The sequence below is a fragment of the Microcaecilia unicolor genome, chromosome 7 (genome assembly GCF_901765095.1).
Source record: "Microcaecilia unicolor chromosome 7, aMicUni1.1, whole genome shotgun sequence".
Taxonomy (NCBI): Eukaryota; Metazoa; Chordata; class Amphibia; order Gymnophiona; family Siphonopidae; genus Microcaecilia; species Microcaecilia unicolor.
The window spans coordinates 277,940,479-277,961,477 of NC_044037.1; the positions used below are offsets into that span (position 1 = coordinate 277,940,479).

At 45.2% G+C, this 20,999-nt stretch overlaps 1 protein-coding gene across 1 annotated transcript in view; it reads left to right on the top strand.

The window, feature by feature from the left end:
* Positions 1-3,923: 3,923 nt before the first annotated feature.
* OSBPL11 (oxysterol binding protein like 11) overlaps positions 3,924-20,999 on the top strand; it is a 106,642-nt gene continuing 89,566 nt past the window's right edge. The window contains exons 1-4 of the mRNA XM_030210877.1: positions 3,924-4,093; positions 5,283-5,351; positions 14,170-14,345; positions 16,538-16,617. Coding sequence (XP_030066737.1) covers positions 3,924-4,093; positions 5,283-5,351; positions 14,170-14,345; positions 16,538-16,617 — 495 coding nt within the window. The remainder of the gene's footprint in view (positions 4,094-5,282; positions 5,352-14,169; positions 14,346-16,537; positions 16,618-20,999) is intronic.

The window sequence follows — 20,999 nt, forward strand, 5'->3', positions numbered from 1 at the left end:
CCAACCTCTCCCATTCCCCCTCCTCCAAAGATATGCCCAACTCCTTCTGCCAACTCTTCCTATGAAGAGTGTAATTAGACTCCTTCAGATTAATGGTGCTATATAAGCGTGATATTAGTCCACTAGTCATGGTGGATCCCTCACAAATTTCCTCCAAGGTGGTTTTGTTCCTGCTTACCACCTCTCTAACAGCTCGTGTTTTGAGGAAGTGTGACAATTGGCGATAAGCAAAATCGTCACCCTTCAGATTTGGAAAAGTCCCCACCACAGCACTGAACGGTAGTAACTGATCACCTTCAAACAATTGACCCCACATTTTTAATCCTTCTTGGTGCCACCGCGTAAATACCCCCTTCTCTGTCCCAGGGTAAAATAGTGGGTTGAAAGCTATAGGAGATAAGCGGGACAATGCACACTTCCTTTTGGGAAACAGGCTATCCCAGTAATGCAAGGTAACCTGGATAGAGGGACATAACTCTTCCCCAAGCGCCCGAAACTGATTGGGGAGCCACATCACTGCCCCCAAAGGTCTCTGACCTATAGAGTATTGCTCCAAGTGTACCCATTGTCTATCTGGATAGTCCTGAAACCATTCAATGGCTGCGCGTGCTTGAGCTGCTCTATAGTACCAACTCAAGTTAGGGACCCCCAAACCTCCCCTTCTCCTAGCCTGGTACAAGTACGCCCGCGACAAGCGCGGTCTTTTCCCCGCCCAAATAAATCTTACGATACGATCCTGTAAAGCTGAGAGATATTTTTTAGGCATCTTAATTGGGAGGGCCTGGAATAAGTAGAGCAGCCGGGGCAATACGTTCATTTTGACAACAGCTATTCTGCCGAACCATGATAGTCCCAGGTCACCCCACCCTTCAAGGTCAGCCGTAATAACCTGTGCTAAACCCTTGTAATTTGCCGTAAAGAGGCCACCCAACTTTGCTGTCAAGTTTACACCCAGGTACCTAATCTGCTTAGGTGCCCATCTGAAGGCAAATGAGGATTTTAATGACTGCATTAACTCATCAGGGAGAGATATATTCAGGGCCTCTGACTCTGTCATATTCACTTTGAAGCCAGACACTGCCGAGTACTTATCAATCGCCTCTAACAAATTAGGGAATGTAACCTGGGGTCGAGTAACGAACAGAAGCACATCATCTGCAAAAAGCGCCATTTTGTGCTCTCTGCCCGCCACTGTAACCCCAGTAATATTTGGATCCGCACGTATTGTGGAAGCGAAAGGCTCCATCGCCATGGCGAATAGCAAGGGAGACAATGGGCAACCCTGACGAGTTCCTCTGTACAAGGTAAACATAGCTGAATTTGCCCCATTAACTCGCACGCATGCTTTGGGTGAGTCATAAAAAGAGTGGATCCAGTTGCGAAACTGGGGGCCTATCCCAAATGCCTCCAACACTTTATACCACCTTGAATATTCAAGATGTTTTATCATATAATATAGTTATATGTGGATCACTAATGTTACAATCATCAATAGACAAATATCAAGCACAATTACTGGATTTAATGTTACATCAAGCCCTTAGAACACTTTTCTTTTGTTGGAAAGATCTTGACAAAGTAACTTATTTATCATGGTGGAATTCTGTGTGTATTTTAGCTAAATATGAATATGCTGTGGCTGAAAAACATAACTCACTTGTTAAGTACAACAAAATATGGTCTCCTTTACTAAACTCACTACGTAATAACCTTTGTCAGAATTGAAATTATGTATTACTCCTGTGACTTATGATTATGATCTGTTATCGAAATAATCCCGGACTTGCCCTAACTTGAACATGTATACTGATGCTTGTTACTGTTAACTTGTTAAGTTGGCTAATTGCTTTATTTTAGCCATTTGTTGTCATTTATAAAACACAATAAAAATATTGGAACTAAAAAAAAAAAAAAAAAAAAGATATATTCATGCTCTGCATATATTCCTGTGGCACACCTAGAATTGAATGGGCCCCGGGCAGAAAAATAAAGGTGGCTGCTTTATAATACCGGGGAAGGGGACCCATCAGAGCTCACAGTAACCAAATCTGTCATAATTCAGCAGCACTAATGTCAAGGTCTCAAATAACTGTCTCAGGAGTGGAAGAAAATGAAGCACCGATGAGTTTCTAAAATGCATACTTTTATGATACATACAGCATAAGCAAGTTCCAGCCAAGTAAACTCTACACAGTCTGTATTTCGGCTAAAGAGCCTTCATCAGGAGTCAACTACTGAGTCATCAGTGGAGGAGTGGCCTAGTGGTTAGGGTGGTGGACTTTGGTCCTGGGGAACTGAGTTCAATTCCCAGCACAGGCAGCTCCTTGTGACTCTGGGCAAGTCACTTAACCCTCCATTGCCTGCCGCTTTGAGCCTGCCATGAGTGGGAAAGCGCGGGGTACAAATGTAACAAAAAAAATTAAATCAATCGTGAATTAAATGATGCAAGGAAAATATCAGTTGCTATTGATTTCTGGAAAACCATATATGAAGAAACTGCTGTGTAAAAACCACCTGCAGTTGACTCCTGATGAAGGCTCTTTTGCTGACACGCAGACTGCGTGTAGTTTACTTGGCTGGGACTTGTTTACACTGCACATATCATTAAAACTGTGTATTTTATAGACTATTTGATGCTTCATTTTCTTCCACTTCTGCTCGGACTTCCAGGTCTCAAGTAGCCACAACCCTACCTTTAAAATGCTATAATACCAATATATTTCATGCTGGAAAAACAGAACAAGTCAGACTGCTACACAGAAATTAAACACTAGCAGAATACCTCACTTCACTCTTGCTGACTACAGACAGAACCTCAAATTAGAGAATGACACAGTGACAAAGTTTGTCCCTATCCCCCCCCCCCCCCCCCCGCCGCAAACTCAAACTCCATCCCCACTCTGTCCTTGCAACAGTACAAAATCTCATGCATATTAAACCTGAGCGATAAAAATGCGGTTTTCATCATGTGCAAGAGAGGATAGAGTTTGAGTTTGCAGAGACAGAGTGGGGATGGGTACAGAACAGCACTAACTCTCAGAACTTGAAGAGCCTTTTCCATGAAAAGACAACACTGTAAATGTTAAACCGGTCCTAAAACACCAGTATACCACCTAGTATGAAAACAGAACAAAAGGGATTGCTACACATCTCTGCCTAGAAACTACATTATATCATAATCCTTCTCTTCCTCCCACTGTTGATCAACATCTCTCACCTGCACTCCCCCCCCCCCCTACGAGTATCTGTCTTCACGCCTTCATCTGACTATATTCCTGCAGAACTTATAAAAAGTAAAAATAAAAGAGAGCTAGGAGGCTCCCAGCTGCTTCTGCAGCAGTTCAGTGCTGCAGGTCAGGGTGTGAGAGTGGCTACCTGGGCTCTGCCAGGGGTGTGGAGTCTGTGTGAAATAGTGGCAAAGCAGTACTGCTGGTTCCTTTGCCACCCAAACAGAAACGGGCCAAGCCATTCCCAACGTTGGCAGCAATGGTTATTTTTCTCTCGGCCATCAGAATGCATGCAGTATAGAGGATCATTCAGCATTAAGAGGGAGCCCTGGAGTGTTCTGTTTCCCAGCAGCTGAGGGTCCCTATTAAAGCTTTTAGGGGCTGTGCATTGATAGCAAAGCAACATAGGAAATCCTGCACGTGCACAGTGGGATGTCCCAGAACAAAGCGTCACAAACTGTAGGTCGGGACCATAAATGGGGTCATAAAAAAACCTGCATTTGGGGTTTCGCTCTGGCAGGCAGATGATCAGGTTCAGGGAGGGCTAGCAAAGGATCTAGCCGCCCCCCTCCCCAGCGCCAGGGGAGGCTAGAGGACCGCTGGACCTCCGGTCTCCCCTCCCTAGTTCCCCCCTACTTTCTGTGTCGGAAGAGAGAACCAGCCTGCCTTCAGCTCCTTCCTGCGACGAGATCCAAAATGGAGGCGCCCAGCCCTGCCCAGTGCATCCTGGGATGCGCTGGGCTACGTAGCCCCGCCCACCGCATCCCAGGATGCACTGGGCAGGGCTGGGCGCCGCCATTCTGGATTTCATCGCAGGAAGGAAGAGGAGAGAGGCAGGCTTGCTCCCTCCTCCTCCTACACAGAAGGTAGGGGGGAACTGGGGCTGGAGATCCGTGGGGCTCCAGCCCTCCCTGAACCTGGGAGGGGGGGAGACGGAGGTTCAGCGGACCTCCGGCCCCCCTGTCGCTGGGGGGGGGGGGGGGGGCGGCTGGTTGGTTCCTTTGCTGGGGGACTAGGGGAGGCTGGAGACCCACCGGATCTCCAGCCCTCCATGAACCTGGGAGGGGGGACCGGAGTACCACCGGACCTCCAGCTCCCGTTGCTGGGGGCAGGGGTAGTTGGGGGTCTGGTGGTCCCATGGACCTCCAGCCCCGGTGTTTGACAGGTCTGGGCTTTTGACAGCCCAGACTTGGCAAATAAGTGCGGGAGAATTGTGCCTGAGCATGCACAATTCTCCCGCACTTCTACTCCATGATCAGAGATAATTGCGCTGCTTAAATTTGCATGCATTATCTCTGATCATAGGTCTAATAATGCCCCATGCTGTTCCAGCACTATTTTAGAGCGCTGTTTGGGACAGCGCAAGGCTTTTGATCATCTGGCTGTGGGTGAGCTCTCTATAGGTGCAACTCTGCACATCTAGGGGATAAACACAGTTGTATTTGTTCATGATCATAGAGTTATGGTTACAAAAGTATTGATAAGCACTATCCTAGAAAGTTCTCCAAACTTTTAGAAGCCCACTGGGCTTTGATGGATAACATCACCCATCTGTGAGAACTTTTATCTCAGTATCCTCTGAGAATACCTATTATTGTAAGCAGTTTTCTTTTCCTTCCTTTCTCCTGCTGAGTCTCTTCTTTATTCATGTGCTCTGTAATCTTAGAGTCACTTCTGGTCCCCCGGATGTTTCCATCTGGAGCACAGTAGTAAGAGTGTCATTTCAGGTTGGAAATGTGTCTTCGTTTTTAGATCTTCATTGCTGTTGTCTGGATCCAGGGGTTATGTGGGGGAAGAGATGGATGATGCCATCCTCTGTACAGACCTTTTAACTTCCTGTCTAGTGAAGGACATTAATATGATCCTTGATCAAGAAGGTCCTGTTGCCTAAGATCCTATACAGCTGGAACGTGCTAAATGATGCAAATGTACCAGACAAGTTTGTTGTAAATTTTTTCTTAATCATTATGTGTGGACATTATAGTGGCGGGGAATGCTGCTGTCATATGTAGTGTACATATTTGTGATTTACATATTTGTTTTTCTTGGGAACAGTGACCACATGGAAAATGTCTGTGGCTACCTAATGAAATATACCAACCTGGTCACTGGCTGGCAGTACCGGTAAGTTTTTACCATTTTAATCCCTTCTTACTATGTAGCGTTGTTGCCCTTGCTTAGTGGGGAAGATCTAACAGGCAGATGATCAAAAGCAAACACTGGCGCTAGAGGCTGTTAGCGCCATACTAGCGCCGGCGTTTGCTACCACCCCATGATCTGAGCCCTCGAGCGCATGAAACAACACGCTCGAGGGCTTTTAGCGCAAGTAGCATGCAATGCATGCTAAACAGGGCTCAGCGCAAGTAGCTTGCAAACACGTGATAATCAGCGCTTAACGCATTCATCCCCAATGATCAGCGTCCAGCGCACCAAAGGTTGGGTTGCTGCCCATATAACCCCACTCTCTGTTTCCTATCCTTCAACCAGTTTTTAATCCACAATAGGACATTTCCTCCTATCCCATGACCCTCCAATTTCCTCTGTAGCCTTTCATGAGGTACCTTGTGAAACGCCTTTTGAAAATCCAGATATACACAATATCAACCGGCTCCCCTTTGTCCACATGTTTGTTTACTCCTTCAAAGAATTGAAGTAAATTGGTCAGGCAAGATTTCCCCACACAAAAGTTGTGCTGACTTGGTCTCAGTAATCCATGTCCTCGGATGTGCTCTGTAATTTTGTTTTTGATAATAGCCTCTACCATTTTCCCCGGCACGGACATCAGACTCACCAGTCTATAATCTCCTGGATCTCCCCTGGAACCTTTTTAAAAAATGGGCGTTACATTGGCCACCCTCCAATCTTCCGGTACCACGCTTGATTTTTTTTTTTTTGATTTATGGAAGTGTTTATTAGAAAATGTTTAACCAGTACAACCATCGTAAAACTCAGTACATAGCATAATGTTGCATTTATGTCAACTCAAATCACATCCATAGTCTGAACATAGCTAAACACCAGCAAACATCAATGCTTAATTCAAAACTGTATACACTTCAAGTTTTTTCCAATTTTTTACATATTTAGAATCCCCCCCAAGAGCCGATCGTCCCTACCGGTACTCATCTCTCTCTCTCCCCTCCCTCCCTCCCCTCCCCCCCCCCCCCCCACCCTCTCACATTTATTCATACCTTTCATCGCTAGTGTCACTTTAAGAATGGTTCCCAAATCCTCGCCCATCTGGCTTTGGTTTTTCGCTTTTCTGCAGTTAATCTCTCCATCTCACATATATAATGTAGTTTTGTTATCCATCGCACCAGTGATGGGACTTTCGGAGACTTCCAGTGTTGTGCTAGGTTCAACCGAGCTGCATGTAGTGAGTCCCTAATCAATAGCCACTGGTCAGGGGTGACACCGTCTGGTCTCTGTCCTAATACAAACACGAGGGGGTGCCACTGCACAGACCGTCCAAGCCACATCTGCAAGCGATTCTGTACCCCCCTCCAGTATGCCTGCGCCTTTCTACATGACCACCAAATGTGACCCATAGTACCTGGTAGCCCACAATTCCTCCAACACTCCCCTGACACGCTAGTGTACATGTGTTGTAACCGTACCGGTGTCAGGTACCAACGGTAGAACACCTTAATAGCGTTCTCTTGCGATGTCACTGCTAAGGAAGATCTCAGTATCTTTTTTTCCAGATTCTGCCAATTTTTGTCTGATAGAGTGAACTGTAGCTCCTGTTCCCATCTCCTCCTATGTAGGAGAGAAGGCTTGGCATTCGCCCCCTGAAATTTATAGAGGAAGGAAATCAGTCCTCGCGAACCCTTTAGAGCTACACATACCTCTTCCAGCGGATGTATCTCACGGCACATACACTCTCTATATTTTGATGCTTTCAGAAAATGAGACAGTTGCAAATAGGCGTAATGATCACTGGGCCTAAGCCCAAAGTCATCCATCAATGTGTCAAAGGTTATGAGATTTTCCCCTGTGTGTACCTGCCCTAGCATGTCCAATCCCACCTCTGCCCATCTGCAAAACGTGTTATTGCCGATACCGGGTTCGAACAAGGGATTATCCACTATTGGGGCCAAACCAGATACCGGAGGCTGTCGTTCTGGGAACATTTGATCCCAGTAATAAAATGTGGTCTGAACTGTTGGGGGGAACCTATCCACCCTTCCTCTGTGTTTATTCAGCATCCACATCAAGTGGCCAAGGGATCTGGAACCCGTCAATTCTTGTTCTAATGTAACCCACAATTTAAAATCTTCTTTTCTGAACCAATCCACAGCCGCTCTCGCCTGCGCCGCTGTGTAGTACCAGAGCAGGTTTGGTACTCCTAGTCCTCCCTGCCTTTTGGATCGGTAAAGAAAAGCCCGGGCCAATCTTGGTCGTCTCTGATTCCAAACAAATCTAATCAACATGTCCTGCAATCCCGATATAAAGGACCTAGGCAGTCGCAGTGGGAGCACTTGGAATAGGTACAGAAACCGTGGCAAGATGTTCATTTTGATAGCAGCGATGCGTCCAAACCAAGATAGACTCATGGTCTGCCATCTGTCCAGATCTCGTTGTACCTCTCTCTTAAGAGCAGGGTAATTAACCGCAAACAGCTCAGACAAATCCCCTGAAATCTTCACCCCCAAGTAACTTAAAGCACTGCTGGTCCACTTAAAGGTGAAGTTTTCTTGCAAGGAATCCCTCACTTCCTGTGATATATCAACCGCTAATCCCACTGATTTACTAACATTCAATTTGTAACCTGATATCTTGGCATAATCCCCAATCTCCTTCATTAAATTTGGTAAGGAGATCAGAGGCTTTGTGAGGGACAAAAGCACGTCGTCTGCAAAGAGAGCAACTTTATATTCATGCGATCCCACCCTTACTCCCGAAATATCTTCGTTTTCCCTGATAGCTACCGCCAGTGGCTCCATAGCTAAATCAAATAGTAAGGGGGACAGCGGGCATCCCTGCCGGGTTCCTCGTTCTAGAGTGAAGGAGCTTGAGGTTCCCCCATTCACTCTTACACACGCCTGGGGCGAGGAATATAGTGCTTGAACCCATGTTCTGAAAATCTGCCCTATTCCCGTCTTATGCAAAACCCTATCCAGGTAGCCCCAGTGTACTCGATCGAACGCCTTTTCCGCGTCCAGTCCCAACAGCACTAAGGGCTGATGTTTCGTCCGGGCTGCATGTACCAAATCTATCGTACGTCGTATGTTATCCATTGCTTGTCTCTTTGCTACAAAGCCCACCTGGTCTGGGTGAATCAATCCAGGGAGCATTAGACCCAACCGGTTTGCCAATATCTTCGCCATTATTTTAATATCTGTATTTAGTATAGATATGGGTCTATAAGAAGCACAGTCAGTGTTGTCTTTACCAGGCTTTGGTATTACTGCCACCCATGCCTCCATCATAGATCTAGGAAAGGGAGCCCCCTCTCTCACTGAGTTAATAATCTTTGTTAAGTAAGGTGCCAGTTCAAGAACGTATGCCTTATAAAACTCATTTGTGAAACCGTCCAAGCCTGGCACCTTACCCGTCGGTAATGCTTTGACTACCCTAATGACCTCATCTACCCGCACTGGAGCTTCTAATTCTTCCCGCTTTGAGTCAGTCAGTTTCGGCATGTTTATGTTCCTCAAATAGTCCTCGATTTGCCCCGTCTGTACAGCAGCATCCTCCTTATATAGCAACTCATAATATTTAGCAAAACGGTTTCTAATCGATGCTGATTTGTGGAGCATGGCTCCCTTGTCATCCTTAAGTCTGAGAATGTGTCTGTCCACTCTTAATTTTCGTAATTTGGAGGCCAGCAGCCTTCCAGGCTTATTGGTACACTCATAATAAATCTGATTTAACCTTGCATGCGCAAATTTGAGACTCGCCTCATGCAAGGCCTTGATTTCCAATCGTTTTGCCTGTAGTTTTCTATAGTCAGACACAGATCCCGTCGCCCTGTATCTAGTCTCTAAAGCACCTACTTGCTCCGTACACTGTTTCAAGCGTGCTTTGTGGGCTCGAGCCTTTATACTGGCATGTTTTATAAAGTGCCCTCTGGAAACCGCTTTGAAAGCGTCCCACACTATGGCGACAGGCGGCCCAGAATCCCAATTGAGTGTAAAGTATTCTTGCAAGACTGGAAGGAAGCTGGCTCGGACCTCTGGGTCCTGTAATAAATTATTATTAAAAGTCCATCGTTGTTCTCTCACCTCCTCCTTCAGAGAGGGGAGAATCGTCCAGACCGGAGCATGATCTGAGATGGTAATACATCCCGTGGCAGAGTTCCCCCCTCCCTCCGGCACTGATCTATCAAGAAAAATATAATCGAGTCTGGAGTAGGTGAGATGAACTTGTGAGTAGTAGGTGTAATCTCTTACCCCTGGGCTACCCAACCTCCACACATCATACAAACCCGCCCCCTCAACAAAGTTTTTCAATGCCTGAGAAAGTTTATGATCAACCGGAGCAGGAGGAGACGACCGATCCATGCCAGGATGCATAGTAGCATTGAAATCTCCCGCCACCAACACCTTACCCCTGGCAAAGGTCTGCAACTCTCTTTGGAGCTGAGTAAAAAAACGCTCCTGCTTCTCATTGGGAGCATATACACACACCAGTGTAAACTCCTCCTGCTCCAGTCTTACATGCAAAAATAAAAATCTTCCTTCTTTATCCCTTCTCTGGTGCAAGATTTGCACTGTAACTGCTTTATGAAACAGGATAGCAACCCCTCTCTTTTTTGTACCTGTGGTATCTGAAGCACAGGCCACCTTTGGATATTGTCTAGAGACTAATAGCCCCTCGTGTTTTCGTAAAAGGTGAGTTTCTTGGAGAAATACAACATGTGGTTTCATCAGACTCAGCTCACGCATTAAAGCATGTCGTTTGTATGGAGAGTTAAGGCCCTTTATGTTATAACTTAAGAATTTATAATCTGTCATTTAGGATTCACTTATTGAACCATATATTCACTGAAAGGTATATGAGAATTGCCATGTCCCCACCCCAGTGGTCAATTCCCCCCCCTCCCCCCTCCCTTCCTCCCTCAAAATCGTCCACCAAGCAGCGCCCTTTAGCGCCACCTGGGATTGTAGAGAAAAGCAACCCCCAAGGCAAATACCCCCCAGACTTTCTCCACGTTGCAAACATCCACTCGCCTCTCATTACTGCATAACTATTAATCGCCCCCACCTTTTCATTAAGTGTATTCTGTATAGAAATTCCTTACCCTTAAGTGCAACTCTGCTTTAGAAAAGCAAAAACATGAAGACAAACAATACAGTCCTATTAATACAGTCACTTCTTGGTAGTTGAGGTTTTCATTTTCTGCGGGGCCCTTTTCCACTTCTGTAAGCGTGCCTTGGTCGTGGAAGCCACCACCGTCGGCAGCGCCTCGACTGCGGTCAGGCCCATCTCATATAAGTTCCTCCATGCGTCCGCCACCTTCCGGCTTCTCCATTGTTTTCCCTTGATTTCATAGCAAATGGCAAATGGAAAAGCCCATCTGTAAGCAATTTTTTCCTTATTCAAGATCTCAATCACTGGCTTCATAGCACGTCTCTGTGTCAAAGTAAAGAGTGAGAGATCCTGAAAAACTGAGACCTGTGCGTCCTTAAACTCCAATGCTGGGAGCCGTCTCGCTTTCTGTAGTATCATTTCTTTATATGCATAGGAGGAAAAGCGGACTAAGATATCTCTTGGTTTATTGTCCGCTCGGGTACCCTGCACTCTGTGTGCTCGATCCATGGTCGCCTCATCCGGGTCCCAAGTCTCTCCCATTATTTTCTCGCATAGGGCTCGCACTATGATCTGCACGTTTTCCACGTTGCCCTCCTCTGGGACTCCCCGAAATCTCAGGTTGTGCCTCCTTCCCCTATTTTCCAAGTCGTCAAGCTTATACATGTAGTCCTCAGCTTGTTCCTGCAGCTTAGTAATCTGCATTCCCAGTGCACCCTGTTGTTCCTCATGCTCGTCCACGCGCTCTTCTAAAGTTTCAACTCACCCTCCAAGTTCCCTAAGGTCCAGACTAATGGCATCTACATGCTCTAGAATTTCTACCTTGGAAGCTTTTATTTCCTCGCGGAGTGCTTCTAGACAGCGAGCCAGTTCTTTTGAGGGGCTGTTTTTCGACGCGGGACGGCGCGATGCCACGTGGGAAGCAGCCGAATCAGAGTCAGACATCGTCGGGGAAACGGGGCGCGAAAGGCTCCTCGCCGTCCGTCTCTGCGTCTTGCTCTCGTTTCCCCGCAGCTGCGAAGCTGAGAGTTTGCTCATTGTATTCTGTGCGGTTCGCTTTGCGATTTCTCGATATCGCTACCGAATTCAAAGTATTGTGGGCGCGAATAATGCTGATTTGAGGTAGGTGAATGTCGGAGCTATGCGTCTAGGCGGCCATTTGTCTCCGTGACGTCACTTCCTACCACGCTTGATTTTAAGGATAAATTGCATATCACTAGCAATAGCTCCGCAAGCTCATTTTTCAGTTCTATCAGTACTCTAAGATGAATACCATCCGGTCCAGGAGATTTGCTACTCTTCAGTTTGCCGAATTGCCCCATTACATCCTCCAGGTTTACCGTGAAGTCAGTAAGTTTCTCCGACTTGTCCGCTTGAAATATCATTTCTGACACCGGTATCCCACCCAAATCTTCCTCGGTGAAGACCGAAGCAAAGAAGTCATTCAATCTCTCTGCTACGTCTTTGTCTCCCTTGATCGCCCCTTTTACCCCTCGGTCTTCTAGCGGCCCAACCGATTCTTTTGCCGGCTTCCTGCTTTTAATATACCGAAAATTTTTTTACTATGTTTTTTTTTTTGCCTCTAATGCTATCTTTATTTCGTAATCCCTCTTGGCCTTCTTTATCTGCGCCTTGCATTTGCTTTGACACTCCTTATGCTGCTTCTTGTTATTTTCAGATGGTTCCTTCTTCCATTTTCTGAAGGCATTTCTTTTAGTCCTAATAGCTTCCATCACCTCACTTTTCAACCAGGCCGGCTGTCTTTTGGAGTTCCATTTTTCTTTTCTAATTAGTGGAATATGGTTGGCCTGGGGCTCCAGGATGGTATTTTTGAACAGCGTCCATGCCTGTTGTAGTTTTTACCCTCTCAGTTGTCCCCCTAAGATTTTTTTCCACCGTTCTTCTCATCTTATCATAGTCTCATTTTTTTAATTTAAATGCTAACGTATTTGACTTCCTGTGTATAGATACTTCAAGGTTGATATCAAAACTGATCATATTATGATCACTGTTATCAAGCGGCCCCAGTACCATAACGTCCCTCACCAGATCATGCGCTCCACTAAGGACCAAGTCCAGAATTTTTCCTTCTCTCGTCGGCTCCTGCACCAGCTGCTCCATAAAGCTGTCCTTGATTTCATCAAGGAATTTTACCTCTCTAGCGTTTCCCGATGTTACATTTACCCAGTCTATATTTGGATAATTGAAGTCACCCATTATTATAAAGGAATCCTGTGCAGAAGGAATGGATCCTCAGGAGCTTAGTCGAGATCAGGAAGCAGGGCTGGTGGTTGGGAGGCGGGGATAGTGCTGGGCAGACTTATACGGTCTGTGCCGGTGGTGGGAGGCGGGGATAGTGCTGGGCAGACTTATACGGTCTGTGCCCTGAAGAGCACAGGTACAAATCAAAGTATGGTATACACAAAAAGTAGCACATATGAGTTGTCTTGTTGGGCAGACTGGATGGACTGTGCAGATCTTTTTCTGCCGTCATCTACTATGATACTATGTTATCACATTGCCCATTTTGTTCGCGTCTCTGATTTCTTTTATCATTTCTGTGTCTACCTGCTCATCCTGGCAAGGCGGTTTGGTAGTACACTCCTATCACAGTCCTTTTCCCTTTTATGGAATTTCAACCCACAATGATTCAAGGGTGTGATTTGTGTCCTGCTGAATTTGTAATCTATCTGTGTCAAGGCTCTCGTTAATATACAATGCTACCCCTCCACCAGTCTAGTCCACCCTATCACTACGATATACTTTGTACCCCGGTATGACAGTGTCCCACTGGTTATCCTCCTTCCACCAGGTCTCAGTAATGCCTATTATATCCAATTTTTCATTTAGTGCAATATATTCCAACTCTCCCATCTTATTTCTTAGATTCCTAGCATTTGCATATAGACATTTCAGAGTATGTTTGTTGTTCTTATTTGCATGATGCTTAGTACCTGACACTATTGATTTGCCATCTTTTGTCTGATCTTTAGTTGTATTTAAGGGCACCTGGCCTACCATGGTCTGTTGTGCAACCTCACCATCCAGAAACCCTATCTTCCCTGTTTGTGAGGTATCTTTGCAAGATACCTTATCCCGAACCATGCGCTTTTGAGCGACAGTCGGCCTTCCCCCCATTTCTAGTTTAAAAGCTGCTCTATCTCCTTTTTAAATGCCGACGCCAGCATCCTGGTTCCACCCTAGTTAAGGTGGAGCCCATCCTTTCGGAATAGGCTCCCCCTTCCCCAGAATGTTGCCCAGTTCCTAACAACATTCTCCCGCGCTGATCAGAGATAATTACACTGCTTAAATTTGCATGCATTATCTCTGATCGTAGGTCTAATAGCGCCCCGCGCTGTTCCAGCGCTATTTTAGAGCGTTGTTTGGAACAGCGCGGGGCTTTTGATCATCTGCCTGTCAGTCTCTGGACAAGTATCGCATAATGGTACAGACGTCAAGCCTGCAGTATAATTTCAGCATTACAGCCAGAGAAGCAGATGGCATCATTGTAACAATTTCAAGTGTAAAAAGCGTATTTTAATGAATTATTTTATGAACCAATGGTCAAAAATAAATTTGAATCTTTAACATATTTAAAAACTGTTTTTCCGGTTGCTTAAGGCAGATGATGATGAACAGCAGCAGCAGTTCAGGTTTTTTAATGTACTTAATTATTTCTGACTTGCAGGTTTTTTGTTTTAAACAATGATGCTGGCCTTTTGGAGTATTTTGTAAATGAACAATCTCGCAGTCAGAAGCCTCGAGGTACCCTGCAGCTTGCAGGAGCCGTGATATCTCCCAGTGATGAAGACTCGCATACCTTTGCAGTGAACGCTGCAAGCGGGGAGCAGTATAAGCTTAGAGGTACTGAATGATCTGACCATGCCTGCTGTGTGAAGCTAATCTGTTTGTTTTCAGTCTGTCTGGGGATGCTTCCTTGAGCACAAACTTTAAATTTTAAGGGAGAGTGGAAAGTAAGGATTGGAGTGGAAACGTGGCCTGATGGTTAGTGCAGCGAGCTTTGAACCCAGCATCCTGGGTTCAGTTCCCACTGCAGCTCCCTGTGACCTTGGGCAAGTCATTTAACCTTCCATTGCCTCAGGTACAAAAAAAAAAAACAAGATTGTGAGCGCTCCAGGGACAGAGAAAGTACCTGCTTATAATTTGTGATTGTTCTCTACCTTGAGCTTGATGGTTAAATGGATTATAAATGCCAGAATTAAATTAAAAATACCTCTTTTATGATACACTAATGACACACAAACTTATATGTCCAGTGATACTGAGTGCTTTCTTCAAAAAATCTTTTTAGTTTTCCAATTTTTTCACTTTATAAAGGAGAAATTAAAGCCTCAGCAGTCAAAGGTAATCACCATAGGCTGGGCACTGTACTCTGAGAGTGGGGCCTCACTAATGACTTGTACAGGGACATCAGCACTGCATTTCTTCTGCTGGTTATACTCCTCTCTATGCAGCCTAGCATGCTTCTGGGGAGCAGATTCACTTTTCAGAAGGACAATAACCCTAAGCAAAAAAGCAACAATGCAGTGGCTTGGCAAGAAGTGAATGTGCTCCAGTGGCCCAGTCAAAGCCCAGATCTGTGTGCCTAATAGAAAATCTGTGACAAGACTTGAAAGACTGCAGTCCACAGATCTCCAGCCACAGCTTGAGCTGTTTGGCAAAGTATAAGCAAAAAGCTTCAAAACTGGTGGACATTTACCACTGTTCCCTCTAAGCTGAACAGGAATCCTCCATCTACAGTCCTGCTAGTGAGGAGTGATGTTGCACTTTTTCAACAGTGAGGGGCAGGCAAGTTCTGCAGGACTCCAGGGAACCTGCCTGTCCCTAGTGATTGAAAACACAATATCGAAGTACCACCCCCTACTGGTAGCTATGCATTTGGAGTACACCTACTCAGCTTAGAGGAAATAGTGACATTTACCCTTAACCATTCATGGCTTTTATTGCTACAAAGGGGCTTCTGCCAAGTTTTGCTTTGAGGTGTGGTTTATGCAGTGAAGACTTTTTTTTTATTTCTTTACTCTTAATTACCTTTTGAATACTTTTATAATGGTTCATTCATGCTGAAAATGTAGTGTTAGATCAGTGGAACAAGCTCATACTTTAATGCATTTTGAATTGTACATTTTTTTGCATTCTACTATCTGAAACATGCAAGGGTATAAAGACTTTTGCAAGGCACTATAAGTGCAATAGTTGGTAGTTGGCTATAAAACTTTATTTTACTAATAGGAACTTTATTTTACTAATAGAGTTTCTTAGGTGATCACAGGATCATTTAGCTTCAGAGGTGGTATAGCAGAAATTCAGTAGCTAATATTAGATATAAATGAGTTTGACCACTATTTTTTTTTCTTTAGTAGCGCTTGTGAGAAGTTTCTGTTGTTCTGATGGGAAAAGTGATCATACGTTACTGAATTAAAAAAAACGACATAAAAAAAACTGCATAGCAATACCAGCTAGCCTCATTATCTTCTATTCTGCCGTACTCCTCAGGGAGATCAGCACATGTCAAACCTTAAGTGAGTGCTACATCAAAAACATGTGGACAAACAGTCCAGAGGCGGAATAAGCAGTAGAGTACTGAGAGAAATATTTTCTTAGCATCCACTTAGTTTAGGAATTTATTTTTTCCCTGATATTACATGCATAAAAAAATTGTGCAAGTGTATCTTCTGTTTCCTTCAGCCACTTCTTTATTGGAACTTAGATTTTACAGCAGTTGCCTTATGTTTTCGATGACAAGTATAGCAAGTGTTTACGGTTGATGTTTCAGAAAATTAATACATTTTCTTCCCAGATAGTAGGCCTAAAGTAAATGGATAGTGCCAGCACAGTGACTACATTATCTGTGTATTTAGCACCACTGAATACACATCCTAAGTTAAGCACTGGTGCTTAACTTCGAACACTCTCTGCACTGGCTGAAGATTCAGTCCATTAACTTTGCAGTTTTCAAGCTAAATGATTTATGTTGTTGCTTACTCGGTATTTTTGGAATTTTGCTAATGCTTTCTTTCTCTTTGATGCATTAGCCACTGATGCAAAAGAACGACAGCACTGGGTTAGCAGGCTTCAGATCAGCACGCAGCATCACACGGAAGCCATTGGGAAGGTATGCTGTTAATATAAAAAAATTAAAGAAAATGAGACACTTAAAAAAATGTTTAGAAGATTTTGAGACTAGCATCAAAACAATATATATGCATTGTTGTCTGAGAGGAAAATTGAAGTATGCCTTTTAGACTGAGATTTGTATCAATGTGATTGTATAAAAGAAGATAGTGAGATGAAGTTAGAGAACACTTGTGGGTCTGTCAACCAAAAATGAGGCATTGTGTAGATTATTTTGACATTTTGTTCCTGCATTATTAAGGGAAAGCAAATAGAGAAAACTTATGGTTGAGACTCTACGTTTTCAAGAGAAGATATGATCTTTCCAGAGGGTGCTGCTTTCAGCCCTGATTTGGTTGCTTTCTAAGACTAAAGATAATACACTAATATAGTAAATGGGTGGCAGTAAAAGGCCTTCACAGCACAAGAGAAGTAAAGGCTGACCACAGACTAAACCAACTTGGGAGGTGGTGTTGAGAAAACGCTTTATTGATTATTCAATTACCCGACACGGTCCATCTTTCAACGCACCAAGGCATCTGCCTCAGGGGTCACAACTGAAATTCACAGAGTACACACGCTAAATAGAATTGCTATCAAAGGTGCACTCTGTGCAATTCAAATCAAGTTTTCTCCACATACAGACACTGGAAACCAGGAATAGGAGCACCAAAACAATAGGAGAACCTTTCCGGTATGCTGGGTGATTTCTTTCTCCTTCGTGTCTGTATGTGGAGAAAACTTGATTTGAATTGCACAGAGTGCACCTTTTGATAGCAATTCTATTTACGTGTGTACTCTGTGAATTTCAGTTGTCCTTAGAATAATCAATAAAGCATTTTCTCAGCAACACCTCCCAAGTTGGTTTAGTCTGTGGTCAGCCTTTACTTCTCTAGTGCTGTGTGGGTTCGTTGTAGAGGCTTCTCCTGTTTTGGTGCTCCTAGTAAAGGACCTTCTCCAAGGACAAGCTGGGTGTTGACGTCTGACGGAACATTTTGTGGATGCTAGCTAATGAGATTAATGTAGAATTTTCTAGCAGTGTTCCACTGTGCATGCACTGGTGCCTTTCTCCTGATTTGCAATCATGGGTCTCTCGGGCTTTATTTTTCCTTGGAGCAGGGAGAACGCATCATTTTGTTCTTTCAGTGTGTTTTTTTTCTCTGATTCATGGTGCCTTCCTGTGCAGGTATTTTTGTCCCTTTTGTGATTATTATTCCTTTCTCTTTATTGTATTCTGTTATCCTTTTAATTTTTGTAGTGTGTTCGGCTCTTCAAATTTCCTTTCTTTTTCGGGTTGCTAGGCCCATTTAGGCCGGAGCATTGACCTTAATGTAAATACTTCTCTTTTGTACAGTTCACAATTGAGGAATTTAATTTGGCTGCGATTCTTTACTCGGTGGCCAAGAAAGTCCCAGTGGCTTTAAAAGATGTGCCCAGTGTAATCGGGTGAGTTCCGTGATGGACCTGCACTCTTGGTGCATCAGGTGCCTCTCTGTTTGCAAATGCAGTTGAGAACACAGTGGGTGTGGCAGGTACAGCAGGAGAGACTTTTTGACTCCTCGAAGGCCGATCATTAACTGGAAGCATTGACCTTGATGGCTGCTAAGACTGACTACCACTGGGTGTGCACCGGCATCAAGATGGTCTTCACTTCTCTCAACATCGGGTGCTGAAAATAGGACCAGACACTGAGGGTGCATATGGGTTTGACGTTGTCCTCGGCACTGAAGGACCGCAGTGCTGAGCATCTGGGGAAGCCCAAGAAGCATAAGCATCGGTCCTCATCGATACACTGTGCCATGAGCTCTGGGGTATTGGCATCGCCATCGCTGGTACCCAAGAATCACAGGCACCAGGAGGAGTGCTCCCCTTCTTTGCTAGAGGAGCCGGTGTGCAAGTCTCTGAGCAGCCAGGTTTCCGCTTCCAATTTAACACAGACAATTTCTGAGGCTGCCCCTCTTCCGTCTCCCCCGCCTTTGCTGATACCTTCCTTTGATGAGTGGTTCCGGCCCATTCTTAGGGAGGAGCTGGCACAGATGCTGCAGTTGCAATCCTCTCAGGCATTGAGGGTGCTTGCATCAACTGCGGATCAGCCTCAAATTCTTCCTGAGGCTTCATCTATGCCTGTAGAGAGGTCCTTGGCATTGGTGTGTCAACATCGACTCATGCAATACCACTCTTGATGTCAGGAGAGGAAGCTTTCCCAGAGTCTGAGGGTAGGGCTGTACCTTGACACTCTTCGGGGCTTGGACATGGTTCCACTGAGCTGAGATAGGCACGGACTTGCTCAATCTAGTCTGAGTGCGGTAAGCACTCGTGGGACTCAGAAAAAGGGTCGTCTTCTGAGGAGGAGTCTTATGGGGTACCATCTAATCCCTCTTCACCTCCCATTTAAGTTGAAGATGGAGGAGCAGCCCAGGGCAGATATGTTATCTGTTCTGGACTGTTGTCCCTTAAGAAAGGGGTCACAGTACTGTTGCACCTTAAAGATGCACTGATGAAGAACTGGAAATCTCCCCTCTCAGAGCAGGTCGCACCTAAGAAGGTATATGCAGTATCGTATCCAGAAGGCTCCCAGATTTGAGAGGGCACAACTGTCTCACCACTCTCTGGTAGTTGAATCCACCCTCAAATGAGCTAGGAGCTCCGGGACTCATGCCTCGGCTCTCCCAGATAGAGAGTCTCGGACACTAGACTCGTTTGGGAGGAAAGCTTTTCAGGCACAATGCTTATAGCCCGCATCCAGTCCTACCAGTTCTATACAAGCCTTTACTTCCAATCTTTGCTGCACAGTACACAAAGAGGCATATTTTCAAAGCACTTAGCCTTCCAAAGTTTCTATGGAACTTTGGAAGGCTAAGTGCTTTGAAAATGAGCCCCAAAGTCTTGCGGATTCTTTCCCACAGAAGCAGGCTATAGAGCTTCACCAGTAAGCAACTGGAGCGTAGGAAGCATGTGGCTAAGGGCACATACAATTCTTTTGATATTGCATCCAAACTCACTGCCATGAGTGTGGGGATGCACAGACTCTCATGGCTGCGTGTCTCTAACCTAGAACCAGCAGTTCAGGAGAGGTTGGGGAATGTACTTTGCTGAGGAGACAATCTTTTTGGGGACAAGGTGGTGGAGGTCGCTGACATCATAAAGAAACATACTGATATCATGTAGATCCTGTCTTGGCAACCTCCACATGCAGCCTTTTTGTCTATAAGGTTTTTGAGTGTGCCTGGGCAGTGACCCTACTACTCTTAAAAGTCAAAAGTTTTTGCTGCCTTCTCACTTCGCCCAGCGTTCTTGGCCTTGCCAGTCTCGCTCCATAGTCGAAGCAAGGGGTGAGCTTTTGACTGGCTTCAGGAGAGTGTAGCCGCACTCAAAGTAACCATCCTGTACAGGGGAGGCAGAATGGTTTCCAACACAGGTAGCCCCTTGTAACCTCCGACTGGTGGGTTCGTCAAATAATCCATCCTAGTTCTTCAAATAATCCATTCCAGTTGTGCCCTTCATTGGCGTCAAAGACCACCAAATTACCCAGTGAAAGGATCATTCATCAGCTCTTGGCACAAGCAGGTACTTGTAGAGGAAATCTCCGCCCTTCTACAGGCCAGTGCGGTCAAACCCATGCCACCAAGGGAACAAGAGAAGGGATTCTATTCCAGGTACTTCCTTGTGCCCAAAGGGGGGGGGGGGGGGGTTTGGATTTTGGCCCATCCTAGACCTTAGAGCTCTGAACAAATTCCTGGTCAAAGAAAAGTTCAGGATGATTTCGCTGGACATCCTTGTCCCCATGATTCAGGAAAAAGATTGGCTATGCTCTCTGGACTTAAAGGATGCCTACTACATTTCAATACCTCTCATTCTGAATAGGGAAATCAGTGTCATGTTCTGCCATTTGGCCTCGTGTCAGCTCCCAGGGTATTCACCAAGTGTCTAGCGGTGGTTGCAGCATATTTATGCAGACTGGAAGTATATATTTTTCCCTGTCTGGACGATTGGCTGGTCAAGAGCACATCACAGGAGGGAGTGACAGAGTCAATGTGCCTAACTATTCGGGTGTTGGAGTTAATAGGCTTTGTCATAAACTACCCCAAGTCCCACCTTCTCTCCGGTTCAGCGATTGGAGGACATAGGAGCCCTGTTCGATACATTGCAGGTTTGGGCTTTTCTTTCACAAGCGAGAGTAGAGACCTTGACAACAAGCAGCAAGCAGGTCACTGCTCAGCAAGTGTTGAGACTGATGGGCCACATGTCCTCAACAGTTCATGTCACTCCCTTGGAATGTCACTATTTGAGAGAGGCCCAGTGGACAGTTCGAACAAATTTGACTTTGGGACTACCATTCCAGATTCCTCCACCTCAGAAGGTGGTGTCAACAGATGCATCCAA